Genomic DNA, 14183 nt, shown 5'->3' on the forward strand with positions numbered 1-14183 from the left:
CTCCGGGAAGGTCGTCCCTGTGACCGGCCCGGTGTCTGGAGCAGGTGTCGCCATGTTGTCGGTCGCCGCCCGCTCGGGCCCGTTCGCGCCCGTCCTGTCAGCCACGTCCCGCGCGGTGGCCGGCGCGCTGCGGCCCCTGGTGCCGGCCGCGGTGCCCGCCACCTCGGAGCCGCCGGTGCTGGACGTGAAGCGGCCTTTCCTCTGCCGGGAGTCGCTGAGCGGCCAGGCCGCGAGCCGGCCTTTGGTCGCCGTCGTAGGCCTCAATGGTGAGCCGGGCTGACGGGAGCGGTCGGGGCCTGCGGCGGTCCCCCATCTCTCGCGCTCTCCCGCCCCGGACCCGGCGGGCAGCGGAAGAGGGCGGGGGTCTGCGGGGAGACGCGGCGGAGCCCTGTGGGGGATCTGGTTCCCGCGCTGGGTGGACCTTGGGCAGGCTTCTGCACCTCTTCGGGCCTCAGTGTCCCCACCTTGCGAGGGCACCGCTGGCTTGGGCAGTATCAAGTGACCCTCCAGCTCTGGCATTCCAGGCCTCTGTGCGAGTCTTTCCGTCGGCGGCCAGTCTCGGCCGGACTCCAGCCGCAGGCCCAAATCTGCACTTGTCCATTAAGTTCAAGAACTCTGGAGTCCAGCTGCTTCCAGCAGAGTTAGAGATTTTACTGCTTACAGGTCGTTTGACTTGGGGCAAATTTCTAAATGTTCTTCTCACCGGTGAAATAGGTGAATGATTATTACCAACTTCATAGGTTATCTAGTGAGATTCAGATGGAAAGATTCTGTATAAAGTCATTAGTACGTTTTGGGCCCTTTATAAATGCTCAACAATAGGAACTGATATTACTATTTGGGAGAGTGTCTCATTCACTACCTGTCCCATTTCAAACCCCACCCCCCTCCACCACCACCACACAGTGAAAAACAAAAACCCACAACAGTAACACAAGTCTCAGGGTCACAATGTCAGCCGTGTTTTCAGACGCAGGCCCAAACGGTTTTCACACCATAATCAGTCTCAAGAACAGGCAGAAATCGATATTCCCATTTGACAGACGAGAAAACGCGGTGCCAGAGGCAGGGACTAGCACAGTGAGGATACGCACTGTGCACGGGACAGAGCATGGCTCCGAAAGACCGATTTGGCCGTGAGCTCCCAGCAGGACTGTCAGCAGATTCTAGTTTCTCTTCTGGGCCTCGTTTTCTGTTGTTCATGGGCTGTCTTGGAGACCCTGAATTGGCAACCCGTGGGCCGGTGTGCCCCCCACGCATGGTTTTAAAGAGCCGGGAAGATTGCTGGAGTGTCTTGAAGTGTTGGAAGCTGGGGATACCGGGCCGTAGCTTCCGCACGGGAAAAGTCGAGTGCGGTGCCCCGACCGCCCCCTTAGGCAGAGCACGTGCTGTCTCGTTCTCCACCGTCCTGCTCGATTCATCGTGTCACCCGCCTGGCCCCTTCACACGGGAGCTGCTGGCCCCTGACCTGCGTGCCAAGTCCCCCTGCTCTGTTCCGCCTTCATCCCCCGTGTCCTCTGCTTCAGTGACACTCCCGCTCAGGTTTCCATGTTTACGACACTTGCTCGTCCCTTCGGTCTTTGTTCAGGACGAGGCCGACAACATCGTACATCCGCTGACTCCTCTGTATTTTAGAGCAGGTAACACTTCCCACTGGGTGTGTGTTTCCTCTGACCTTGAACTCGAGGGCATAGAGAATGTCTCCTTTAGTCCACCTCCCACAGCCTTGGATTTTGCATGCAGTGGTGTAAAAGATTAATGAATGGTGGTTTTTTGGTTAAGGGGCACCCCTGGGTTTTGGAGAAACTGTTCAAGGTAAGAACAGTACCATCCCAAGCCTGTTTAGACCTGGAGGTTAGAAACAGTAGGGGAGGAGAAAATTTCAACAGCAAAGGCTGAAAGCACCATTGGAATTTGTCAAATTGGCTAACGGGTTTCTTCTAAAAACTGGGGGCTTACCTGTCTTTTCCAAGAACTGGTAAATAATGTAGAACTGTAAGGCAAACCTCTTCTGTAACCATGCCTTGAGCATGTAGCTTAAGTTCACATTAAAATCACTCGCCTAGATGTCTTGTTGAAAGGTGTCAGTGCGGGGTGCGGGGTGCGGGGTGGGAGGCGCTGGATCGGGAGAAGATTCCCAAGGCAGAGCAGCGCTCACCTTGAAAAAATAAACACAAAAGGCCTGTCTGGTTATCACACCTTAAGTTTTCTCTGTTTAGATGATGTTTCTATAAGTATTTTGCTTTAGTTGAGAACTACATCTAGCTAGCTTCTTTGCTGTGAAAAGTCACACTTCATGCAGTTCACGTAAATCGTTGAGACTGTTTTGCAGTGTGCAGTGTAATTTCCCAAAGCTTCCTCCATGGTGTAGCTCAGCATCAAGAGCAACCTGCAAGGTAGAATGGGAACGGACGGCTGGCTTTCCTTTGCCCACAAGTCCGAGGTGAAGGTGGAGGCCATTCTGTTGAGTGTTCTGTGCGTTTCCTGTGCATTTCCTGTATGTTTCATGTACGTTTCCTGTACACCCCTTCAATGGCTAAGGGTTGTGGATAAGTTTTTAATGTCAAAGCGGGAACTGGTGCCTTCATCTTTTAGGTATGATACACACCTTTCCTGTGTAATCTCAGACCGTGCTACGGGAAAGCCATTCATTCATGCTTGATCCCAGCCCCAGTCTACACTGACAGGTTAGCATTAGGTGGAAGTCGGGTCGTCCATCATGTAATGTCACTTTGCCATAGTTGGGAATCTCAGGCAGTCACTACCTATGTCCTGGTTCCCTCCAAAAGATGTCATGTTTGCCAGAAAAGCACACAGGGGTTTCAACAGGTTGACCACTGTTTATGCACACTGCAGCTTCATAGAGATGGTGACCTTGTGCGAGGGCGGGGTGTTCTTTAATGCTCAGCTGCTCAAGGAAGTATCTTAGGATGGGACAGCCTGGTGGGCTAAGTAGAGTTGCAGCCTGTATGAAAATGCGTTTTATAAGTCCATATTTCTTTTGGAAGCAACATATTTTCTAAAAGTGAGGCATTTTTAGCATCCCCTTTCTAAAAAGGAGACTATCTAGCAACTGTCCTAAAATGAACATACACAGATATTTGCTTCCGAAATATACTTAAAAGTGAGACCAGTAAGTTAATTTTTTGTCAGACATTTAAAAATGAAATGGGACAAGACAAAATTTTTTTTTTAAACTACTTGCCCTAAAGTATCACATAAACAGTCATTTTTTAATTTAACATTCATTTGGGACAAATATCGGGCCATTTTGAGCCAGTGGAGCAGAAAAGAAAGTCAGCCCCCTGCTCCGTGGAGCTGTCACCCCTCGCTGGAGGGGTTGTGTGTGAAAGTTGGCTCTTGGTCCATACTAAATCGAAATAATTCGTTCTTTTGGAGGTTTTATTCGCTAGCTGCTTATTCTGATAAGGATGCTCTTTTCTGCCCAGTAAGAGTTTTAGTCGAAGTTAAGGTAATCCTAATTTGTATCCCAAAGTATAAAATAGAAATCTCTAAATTTTCTGCTAACAGTTCGTAGAGTGTTTATTATCTTGTAATTAGTATTTCATGAATTTTTGTTAGTTCTTTCAGAGAACGAGTAGGTAGGAATATAAAGTTAGACATACGGTTAGTAAGACGATTACACACATCACTTGTTGGGTGGACTAGATTAATTTTAGGGTCCCTTCTAATCAGGAGAATATGGGCAGTATTTCACATAATGTATGTCTTACCACGTTGAATTTTGGGGGACTTCAACATATTGCTGTTCACAGTGCGATGTAGCTTTTCAGAGTCGAGGCACTGAACAGTCACGGATCCTGAATCGGCGTGTTCGGTGGGGAGGAACTCGGTTTGCACGTGGCCCCTTACGCTGTCACGCGGGTGCAATGGTGGTGGGTGGCTTCATCAGATGCCGGCGCTGCCAGGCTGACCACCTCTGAGACCAGCGGGTGCCATTTTTCGCAGTTTTGTCGCTTGATGCTTGTCCGTTTCTGGCGGGCGCCCCGCGGGGCACTGTCCCGCTGTGTTGTAACCTCCCGTCTGTCTTGCAGTGCCTGCCTCCGTCCGCTGTTCGCACACCGACGTCAAGGTGCCCGACTTCTCCGACTACCGCCGCGCCGAAGTGTCCGACAGCACGGCGTCTTCCAGAGAGAGCACCGAGGCCAGAAAGGGCTTCTCCTACCTGATAACCGCCACGACGACGGTGGCCGTGGCGTACGCCGCCAAGAACGTCGTCTCCCAGTTCGTCTCCAGCATGAGTGCTTCGGCCGACGTGCTGGCCATGTCAAAAATCGAGATCAAGTTATCCGACATTCCGGAAGGCAAGAACATGGCTTTCAAGTGGAGGGGCAAACCTCTGTTCGTGCGCCACAGAACCAAGAAGGAGATCGACCAGGAGGCCGCCGTGGAGGTGTCCCAGCTGAGGGACCCGCAGCACGACCTGGAGCGAGTCAAGAAGCCCGAGTGGATCATCCTGATCGGCGTCTGCACCCACCTGGGCTGCGTGCCCATCGCGAATGCTGGAGACTTCGGCGGCTACTACTGCCCGTGCCACGGGTCGCACTATGACGCGTCCGGCCGGATCAGGAAGGGGCCCGCCCCTCTCAACCTGGAAGTCCCCACGTATGAGTTCACCGGCGATGACCTGGTGATCGTCGGCTAGACCCCTGACCCCGAGGAGTCTTCGTGCCACTGGAAGACTTATTCGCGAGCAGGCCTTCTGTCCTTCAGTTTCAAGTTGGTCGATTGTCAAGGTTTAAGAATGGGTGATAATGAACTTGCGAACGTCAGTGCAAAGTAGAGTCTAACGCGGGGTGCTCTCAAGCAGTCACTCGATGAAGGCACCGTTGACGTTGGGCTCTGCGACTGGAAAGCTGCAGTGTCTTTGATGGTTAATTCGAATTAAAAATCAGGCTGGCGTACAAGAGTCTTGTGAAATCTGTAATCGACTCATTCATTTCTCTTGTTTGTGTTGGGGACACATTTTGCAGAGCTCATGGTCAGGGCGAGGGTGACAGGCGTCACCTCCCAGTGCTGCGGGGTGAGGGGCTCACCCTCCCCCCCACCCGACACACACACACTAACCCTGTGGCGATGCTGAGTGTGGTCGGTGTGGGACAGCGCTGGGACCCGCGTCAGGGCCCTGACGGTTAGCCCAGCTCTGGCCCCCCGTTTCCTGCCTGTGTGACAGGCCCGGAGGTTTTATTCGTCACCTACGGGAGTGAGTAATTAGAATTCTTCACTTGTAAGAGGTCGCGATGGGATACTATCTGAGAGAAGCGTTCCAGAATGGGAGTCCGGCTTGCCATGCCCTTCCTCTGGCGTGGGCGGTCCCTCCTGCCATCCGCCTGTCGGGAGCAGGGCCTGTGAGCCCTGGTTTCATCCGCGTGTGAAAATGACCCCGCTGGTTTTGTCTCCGTAGTTACGGTTTCGCGTTTCTTCGGTTGGCTTTGCAGTAACGCCATTTTCACCGTGCAGTGGGGGTGGGCACAGGGAGACCTCAGAACTGACCGCGCTTCCTGCCTCGCGCCTCCAGGCCAGGGCTGAAACACCGGGGCCTGATCCCCGGGACCTGGGGGCGGGCGGGCTCCATGCTGACCGCCTCAGCTGCTTTGATGCGGCCATTGTCTCTGCCCTTTGGAGCTGGCTCAGCATGCGCTCTGCTGGGTCCACCTGCGACCTCAGGTGCATTTATTATGTAGCGAGCTAGGGCGAGGGGTCACATCGGGGGGAGCTGGCCGTCAGCTGCCAGTCCCTAGACTCTGGCTAAGTGCGTCAAACACAACAAAAACGGCAAAAAGTCTCTGCTCGTGAGCGAATGTCTAGCTCGTTTTTATTCTAGAAAGAAAATTAGCAGATGTGATAAAACAGGCATGTAACAATAGTATTTTCTGGGTCTCTAGACAGTGACATTTAGATTCAAATATTTAGGTGTAAACAGACAAAAAGTGCCAAACGTTGCTATGTTTTCTGTTTGAAATGGAGGGCTTTCTGGCTGTTGAACACTCACAGACCACAAGCAAATCGGCATTGAAGGGGCGAGGCCATGCCGTGTCTCAGTCCCGGAGGCGCGTGGGCTGGGGGCCGATATTTGGAGCATCTCATGTGACTTCCCCTCTGCCCCCAATGCCTGAGGCCACGAGAAGTTGGTGTATTTATTTGTTGGTTATTTTGCTTGTTTATCACTGGTGAAGATTCTGTTTTCCTGACATTTGTGGGGAAAATCATCTTACACTTTCTACTCACGCTACTTTTCCATGATGCCAGCTGCCCACAGCTTATTGCTTAAAACTATACAAATATAACTTAGAAGCTGACAGGTTTGGGGTCAAATCGGAAGTGGTACTTTCGTTTTCAACAAGGCACCAGGAGCCGTTCAGTACTTCAGGTCACACCGACGTGGGAGGTTCTTACTTGGAGGAACTTATGGGATAGTAGGTTAATGCAGCTTTTCATTTGAAGGTGAATAATTAAACCTGGAGCAGAGACCTCGGAGCAGTCAAATGAATCCTTAGAACCTAGCAATCCAGGTGCCTTGTCATCCTACGTAAACATTTTAAAGTGACCGCTCCATGGACGTAACGAGGCTGTGCAGCTCCTGCTCTTCCCGGGCAGGGTCCCGTGGGCTGGAGGCGGGCCGTAGGGGACAGTGCTGGAACTGGCGGCTGACTGTGGCTTTGCCGTCTCCCAGCGGGGAGCCCTGGGCCTGTCGCCGCCTCTGCTTTGGACATTTGTGCCCATCCCTAGGACAGATGATTGGACTAGCTGGTTTCGGAGTCTTGACTTTGAGGTTCTGTGAGCCCCTCCCCGCCCCAGTAGTGGGAATGGGTTTTCTTAGGTGCCGTTCGTGTTTGCCGGGTTTGGGGGTACAATAGAGAGACCCGGACTCACAGAAGCAGCATCGTGTCAGTCCACTGAGCTCGCCCTTGACAGTAGCAGCACTGCGACTCCAGGGGACGTTTGTGGCCGTTGGATTGTCACAGTGATTGCAGGGTGGTGCTGGCATGGGGTGGGGGTGGAGGCGCCCGAATGCAAAACGTTCTCCCCCAGGGAGATCCCAGGTGTTAGGGGGACTTAAGGAGAGTAGAAAAATTCTGACATCGGGCCGTTCACGTGTACCTCTTACGGGGGGTAAACGAGATCTGTGCCTCTACACTGCTTTAAAAAGCGGTTCCAGAAAGCAACCTTTAAAAAAGCCTTTGCCCCGTCCGTCGGAGGGCACGTCAGATTTCCTGTCGTTTGCGAGCCCTCGGCAAACCCGCCGTCGACCCAGCGTGAGTGTGTGGACGGCGGGGAGGGCTTGGGGTCCAGGTGCGTTCTTCTCAGCATCTTCATGTTTCTAGACGATGGGAACGTACTATTTCTCCACATGTCCGAAGTCACTCTTCGTTCTCACAGTGCAGAATCGTCATTTTCTATATTTTTATGTCATTTGGATATCATTACATTTTATATATTAACCCAAAATAAAGGTCTGTATTTTTCAGAGTACCATCCTCGGCCTACTGTCCTGACACCGTCGTCGTCACCTGTTCGCTCATGAAGCCCCAGGTCACTTCCCCGAGCTCCACGCTCACGGCCAGCTGCTCACCGGGTGTCTGTCTGCGCACGGATGTTCTGTTAAGGCCAACTCGAAATGTCCAAAAGTAAAGGAAGCCACCTCTGTCGCCCATAAGCCCCCTTCTCCATCGCATTGGTGGCCTTTCCTGCGACCCAGTAACCTACCTGGCAAGCTACAGACCTCCCGTCTTCCCTGCCCCCTCCCCCGGGCCCAGATCAGCCCCCAGTGCTGCTAATTGCACCTCAGTAAGATAGGCCTGTCACGGTCTCCCATCTGTAGCATTCTGGGGATGGCACACATCAGGCTACGTGTGCTTCATGTGAGCTCACTGAATCCTCAGAAACCCTGTCAGGTAGGTGATGCTGCTGTTCTAGTTTACAGATAGAGAAACTAAGGCACGTAGGAGTCCCTGGTCTACAATTACAGAGCTGGTAGGTCGGTGGAGCCAAAATTTTATTGTGACCCAAGAGGCCTGAGCCCAGAGCCTTGGTTCTGAGCACCGTCATGAGTCTATTGAGACCTCGTCGATTTTTGCCTGGTCCCCTGCAGAAAGGTTCCAAACAGGTCTGTCTGCTTCCCTTCCGTCTCGTCCCCATGAAAACCATCCTCCACGCAACTTCTGTGTAGTGTAGAGGTTAGGAGTTTGGGCTCGATTCCTGGGTTCTAATCCTGGCTCTGCCATTTCCCGGACACGTGACTTATTGTGCCTGTCTTCCTCATCTGAGAAATAGTACCCCTTGGGGTTTCTTTAGGGATTAGCGCATTAACCTAGGTCCAGAGATGACTTAAAAACTATTTACACAGCACCCCACCAGCCCGCCTTCCTGCATCCCATCAGTAAACCCTTTGCTCCGGGGACGGAACCTGCTGGCCGTGCCCCCCAGTTTTCTCTCTGTCCACGCTGTCCTCTGCCCCATTCCCCTTTACCTCGTCTTAGCAAGGCTGTCCTCTGCCCACCCTCCCGCACCGCTCAGATGTGCCAGCTCGCGCCGAGGTCATTCATTTTTCCTGCATTTATCCCCAGACCGCCAGGCATATCATACCACGTAGATGCTTATATTTTCCTCTGTCGCGGAGTTCACGCTCCTGGTTTTGAGGGATGGGGCCTGTGGTGTTCTTGAAAAATGCTGAATGAAAAATAAAATGAATTTCCGAGTGATGTTATTTGAAAGGAAATGTTTCCAGGGAGTGCTTTGTAAATATCAGCACTAACATTTTTAAATATGGGACAGTCATGTAATGTTTGGGTGTCTCATCTTTCTAGGACTTTAGGTCAGAGGAGAAATTAGCTATATTATAGGATATTTTGGATTTAAATTTAGACGGTTCCCAGAAGAAGAAACTGAATAAACAATGAAATCAGGATCTTAAAACTAGGATTTATTTTACTTTATTTGCTTCATAATGAACATTCTTCTGCCCTTGTAAGATTTCAATGTCAAAATGTCTGTCCTTCGGTATTTTATTTCCAACACTTTTAAATGCAACAGACATCATTTTATTGCTTCTGGCATTTAAAGTCCCTCTTAGTCACTTTCCATCCCAGGATTTAGGAAGGGAACATTTTGCTTAGAGATGAAAATACCGTCAAGCAGGCGAGTCTGTGCGTTCTCCTGGGTAGGAAGGGTCGAGGCGTGTTTTCTCTCTCTCAGTGCTCGGCGCTCCTCACGGAGGTGGAGGGAAGTCCTGAGCAGAGCACGGCCAGGACCGTGAGGCCCGGTGGTCCCACCGGGGGTGCCTGGAGGAGACCTAGACACACCACGAAAGGCAGGCTGCCACGGCGTGTGGGGGGTCCCCGCGAAAAGGTGCTGTCCATGGGAACTCTGGTGCCAGCACGAGATGAAAATTCACGTGGCGACGGCTTCGGCAGCGTCTTTGCAACAAACCCTCCGTAACCATCAGCAGAAGACCGGTCTGTCGGCGAACTGGAAACCCCAGATACTGTAAACGACACTTCATGTGTTTGCAGGTATTAAACGGGAGCCAGTTTGAGCCCAAAAGCTTACAGCGATCTGGCTTTTGAGATCCTTATCTGATTAGAATGTTTGCAAAGGTAAGAAATGCAAATACATAAGCAAACGGTGTTTTCATTTTAAAACAAAACCTCGACTCTAATTGAAGGGAAAAAAGCTGCTGCGCTTCACCTAATCGTCCAGTGTAGGGTGAGTGTCTGAAGTCTGCTGTTTGCTTTAGCTTCGCGTGCCAGAACCCCGGCCCGTGCCCCCTCCTTCAGCCGGGGGGTGTGCACTTGCCTTCCTAGCTCTCCCTCTGCCCTTTGGAGGGACGGAACATTCTGAGGCCCCGGCCCGTATGAAACCCGCTTAGGGACTGTATTCCCCCTTTAAATAGAAATCTCAGAAGAGATTAAGGGTGTGAAAGGCACATAAACCATACCGTACCGCAAGGTACGAACGCTTGAAGCATTATTTAGTGAGGGATACCAGAGGCCACAGATGACACGTGAATAGGACTTGGGACGTCCCTGTTCAGACTGATTCCTCAGCGGGAGGTCGGCGTTCACGATGGCCCTGACGTCCGGATTGGCTCCGAAGCTGGTGGAGGGCAAAGCTGCACCCGCCTGCCGCAGGGCTCACCGTGCGGGTTGTTTGAAAAGACCGAGAACACGCCCAAGCTTGACCCTAGAGAGCCGCCGTGGACCGTGGACCGCTGGTGACCACACGGATGAGCCTGCAGGGCGTCGTGCTGGCCGCAGGAGGTCAGACTGGGAGGGAGACGGGGAGGGAGACGGGTTACACGGAGCTCTGAAGGCGGACTGTCAGCCTGCTGACTGTGTGATGACGTGGGGCACGCCTGCACGTCGCCCAGAGGGCCGTCCGCCTTCCCGTCCCAAGAAAAGTTAGCTGTGTTCGCGGTCTTGAACTTGGTAATCATTTGACAGTGTATGCGTCTATCCAGCCCTCATGGACACTGTAAATAGATGCAGTTATGTTGGTTGATTCTTGAATCATGAGGGCAGAATTAAGTTCAGGGGCTTCATGGAAGTATGGACATTGGTGACAGGAAGGGGAGGCGGTCCCCGGAGAGGGGTCCATTTCCCCGCTGTCAGGATGTGGGGGGCACCGAGAGGGTTTCTCCTGAAGGGCTTGGCCTGGGGGAGTGGTTCTCTAACCTGTCTGCTCCTTGGGAGGATCAGATGCTTCCCTGACCCCTCCCAGGGGTATGGCTTAATCAAGCCCAGGTCATGCAAGTTGGAATTGAAGGACCTCTCTGGGTGACCCCAGTGGCAGCCATGATGAAAACTGTGTCCCAGGCCACACCTTCACACTCCGGTGCTAGCAGAGTCTCCTGCCCAGCCTTAAAACTGCCCAGACCCATCTCCAGGCATTAACAGTTTTTAAGTTGATTTAAATGGTATGGAAGTCACTTTAGCACTGGGATTTTTAAAGCCCCAAACCAATTCTAAATTGAGGCTGAACTTGTGACTCTGGCCTAAAAAAAAAGAATTAGACTAAGAACCTCCACCGACTCCTCCTCCGCGCTGGGCTCAGCCTGGAGCGGCTGAGTCTGGGGAGCAGAGGCATGGAAATAGAGCGGTCGGTCCCGGGGCGTCTTTGCCTGTGCCCGGGTTTCTGATCCCAGACACTCGGAAACCCAATTCCATCCGGTGGCCAGTGGGGACTCTCTCTTAGGGGCTTTGAAGCGCAGAAGTCACTCCGTGGCTTCAGGAAGGAGAAAGACCGCAGGCTGTTTGCTGGACACGGAGATTGCAGTGTGGGGCAGGCCACGATGGCGTCCGCGTTCCAGGGTGACACTCAGCGTGAAGGCCAGTGCGCGTCATGCATGTAAGGGGAGGGCGTGTTCGTCGTTGGCCCTCACACGTGACTTGGACGAAATGGTTGTCTGTGGGAAAGAGATCAGTGCTGAGTTGGGTGCGGGGGGCAGGGCGCAGCATCAGCAGGAGACGGAGTGTGGCTGTCCCCGCAGAGTGAGCAGGACCGTGCCCAGGAAGTGGGCGCTTCCTGGGGGATGAAGGGAAGAGGCGAGGGCCGCGGGTGGGAAGGTGAGAACGCCCAGCAGGAAGCGCAGGTCGGCCGCCCACCTCTGGCGGTGTCCCTTGTCCCTTCATCTGTCCCTTCATCGACTGACTTCAGGAGGAGGGATCGGGATTGATGTTTGACTGACCGGAGGGTGGGACCGCGGGAGGTCATTAGCAGCTAATATTTTTCTTTTGTTGATAAACTCTTGATAGGGAAGCAGACGGTTATGATATAGATAAGGTGTAAAACGTTCTTACTACCTGAGAAGTTAAAGACAGCATTTTATTTAACTACAAGTTTTTCTAATACAAAATAAAACCTTGAGAGCACAGACAAGCATGGAGAACACATACAAAATCACGAAAATCTCACTCAAAGATAAATCCTCTTAAATATTGCAGGAATATTATTTCGGCGTTTTTTCAAATGAATCTACGTGCTTTTCTCAATATGAATTATGTCCCCTGTACAAAGTAACTTATGTGAGAATATTCTTGACCTACTGAGAGAGAGAGCTGCCTACAAAACAGTCTGCACAGTCTGTCCCGGGCAGAGCTCAGCTGGTCCACTGGCGGCATCTCCGAGGCGTTTGATGTCGGAGGGAGGACCTCGACGTGACCCGCAGACAACAGCCCGGCTTGGTCCTGGAAAACCCTGCGGGTAGATTCTGAGTCTGAAAGTTCCAGAATTTGCCATCAGCCAGCCCTCCGGGTGTGGGAGGAGAACGTGGTGGCTGACGGCCGCTCTGCGTTCCGTCCCCACCACCCCGGGGTCTGGTCCTGACACTACCCTGCCTTGTCTACCACTGTTTTTAAGCCAGCTGTCAAGTTAGCTTACGGGCAAGACTCTGAGCGACAATAATGCGACTCGGACGCTCGGAAGACGTTGTTGGCCTCACGAACTCCGCGCGGCGACCCAGCTGTTGGCGTCACAGGCGTGCTCTCCTCCGCTCTGTTCCCACGAGCTGCTCAGCACGGCTACGTCACGTGCATGACCACCGGGCAGCGTTGAGACCTCGCCCTGTAGCCTGCCCGTTGCTGTGGGAAAGCCCGTCTGTCCCGGAAGTTCTCAAAACAACTGTGACTGCGTTACTGACGATCTTGCTGAAGGTTTCTGTTCCATCCTGATCTCCTCAAAGCAAAGGACGCTGCCAGGTGATGTCGCCTGCTCCAGCCCTTCGTCTTCACCTGCCCACTCAGGCCCGCCCGGGTCAGCTGCTGCTGAGACCGCCTCGCTTTCCGGCAGGTGCAGCAGGCTCTCCGCTGGCGACAGGTGCTGCAGGTGTGCAGGCTCGCTCTTGGCTGGAGGCTGCAAACCTGGGCGCCGCGAAACGTGAGTGATGGGTCTAGCCCAGCTTTCTCGTCACCCGATGGGAGCTGTGTGGCCACTTAGTGGAGGTCTCTCTGTAGTCAGCAGTTGGGCGGAGCTGTGAGCTTCTCCCCCGGGTATGAGCGCCCCTGGTGTGAATGTGCACTAGGTGTGAGCGTGCCCCGGGCGTGAGCGTGCCCTGGGTGTGAGCGTGCCCCATGTGTCGTGCACTAGATGTGAGTGTGCCCCGGGCGTGAGCGTGCCCCGGGTGTGAGCGTGCCCTGGGTGTGAGCGTGCCCCATGTGTGAGTGCGCCCTGGGTGTGAGTGTGCCCCGGGTGTGAGCGTGCCCTGGGCATGAGTATGCCCTGGGTGTGAGCACCCTGGGTTTGAGTGTGCCCCAGGTGTGAGTGTGCCCTGGGCGTGACCGTGCCCCAGGTGTGAGCGCCCTGGGCGTGAGCATGCCCCGGGTGTGAGTGTGCCTCGGGTGTGAGCGTGCCCTGGGCGTGAGTATGCCCTGGGTGTGAGCACCCTGGGTGTGAGTGTGCCCCAGGTGTGAGCGCGTGCCTGGTGCGAAGGTCCCTGGTGTGAACGCGCGCTGGCTGGGCAGCCACCCACTGAGAGCCTCGCGTCAGAGGCTCGAGCACGAGGTGCAGGCCTGGCCTCAGTGGCCCTCCTGACTCGCGACTCAGAAGTTTGCTGCCCCGCAGCCAAATTGTGGGTGTGAGCACCCTGAGTGTGAGTGTGCCCCGGGTGTGAGCGCGTGCCTGGTGCGAAGGTCCCTGGTGTGAACACGTGCTGGCTGGGCAGCCACCCACTGAGAGCCTTGTGTCAGAGGCTCGAGCACGAGGTGCAGGCCTGGCCTCAGTGGCCCTCCTGACTCGCGACTCAGAAGTTTGCTGCCCCGCAGCCAAATTGGTTTTGAAGACACTTAGGATGCTCGTACGCGGGCGTTACACCGGCCAGCACACTTTCTCTCGCGAGAGAAAAAAAACTACCCAACTTCCTTAAGCGAACACGGGACATTTTGGTTTGGGAAATGGCCGAGTCCAGGGATGGTCAGGTCCGCTGCACCCGGCGGCTCGGGGGGGGTCGTCCTGACCCGCTTCTTCCCCGGGTTCTCGGTGTAGCTCCTCAGCCCGGGTCCAGGTAGCTTCTCCCCGCCAGGTGTGCAAATGGCTGCAGCTCAGCCTTCCGCTTCGCACCTGGAGAAGAGTGAGAGTCGGTGCGCCAGCATTTCCAGCGAAAGGGCTGTCGGGGAAATACAAGCCCCTCCCGTCACGCCCCGGGCCCCCCGCCCCGCGCCCGCCGCCCC

General features: G+C 53.9%; 1 protein-coding gene across 1 annotated transcript; it reads left to right on the top strand.

Moving 5' to 3' along the window:
• Positions 1-6: 6 nt before the first annotated feature.
• Positions 7-4941, top strand: LOC102877816 (cytochrome b-c1 complex subunit Rieske, mitochondrial). The gene is made up of 2 exons (XM_006908733.3): positions 7-266; positions 4056-4941. The coding sequence occupies exons 1-2, from the start codon at positions 53-55 to the stop codon at positions 4664-4666; spliced, it is 825 nt and encodes a 274-aa protein (XP_006908795.1). The 5' UTR covers positions 7-52; the 3' UTR covers positions 4667-4941.
• Positions 4942-14183: the final 9242 nt, after the last annotated feature.

The sequence above is a fragment of the Pteropus alecto genome, unplaced genomic scaffold, assembly GCF_000325575.1.
Source record: "Pteropus alecto unplaced genomic scaffold, ASM32557v1 scaffold123, whole genome shotgun sequence".
In the NCBI taxonomy this organism is placed as follows: domain Eukaryota; kingdom Metazoa; phylum Chordata; class Mammalia; order Chiroptera; family Pteropodidae; genus Pteropus; species Pteropus alecto.

What these genes read in the sequence shown, in the direction of transcription:
- LOC102877816 (XM_006908733.3), top strand. Translation starts at nt 53, where the DNA reads ATGTTGTCGGTCGCCGCCCGCTCGGGCCCGTTCGCGCCCGTCCTGTCA. An exon ending in CGCCGTCGTAGGCCTCAATG is followed by an intron (nt 267 to 4,055) that starts GTGAGCCGGGCT and finishes TCTGTCTTGCAG; the next exon opens with TGCCTGCCTCCGTCCGCTGT.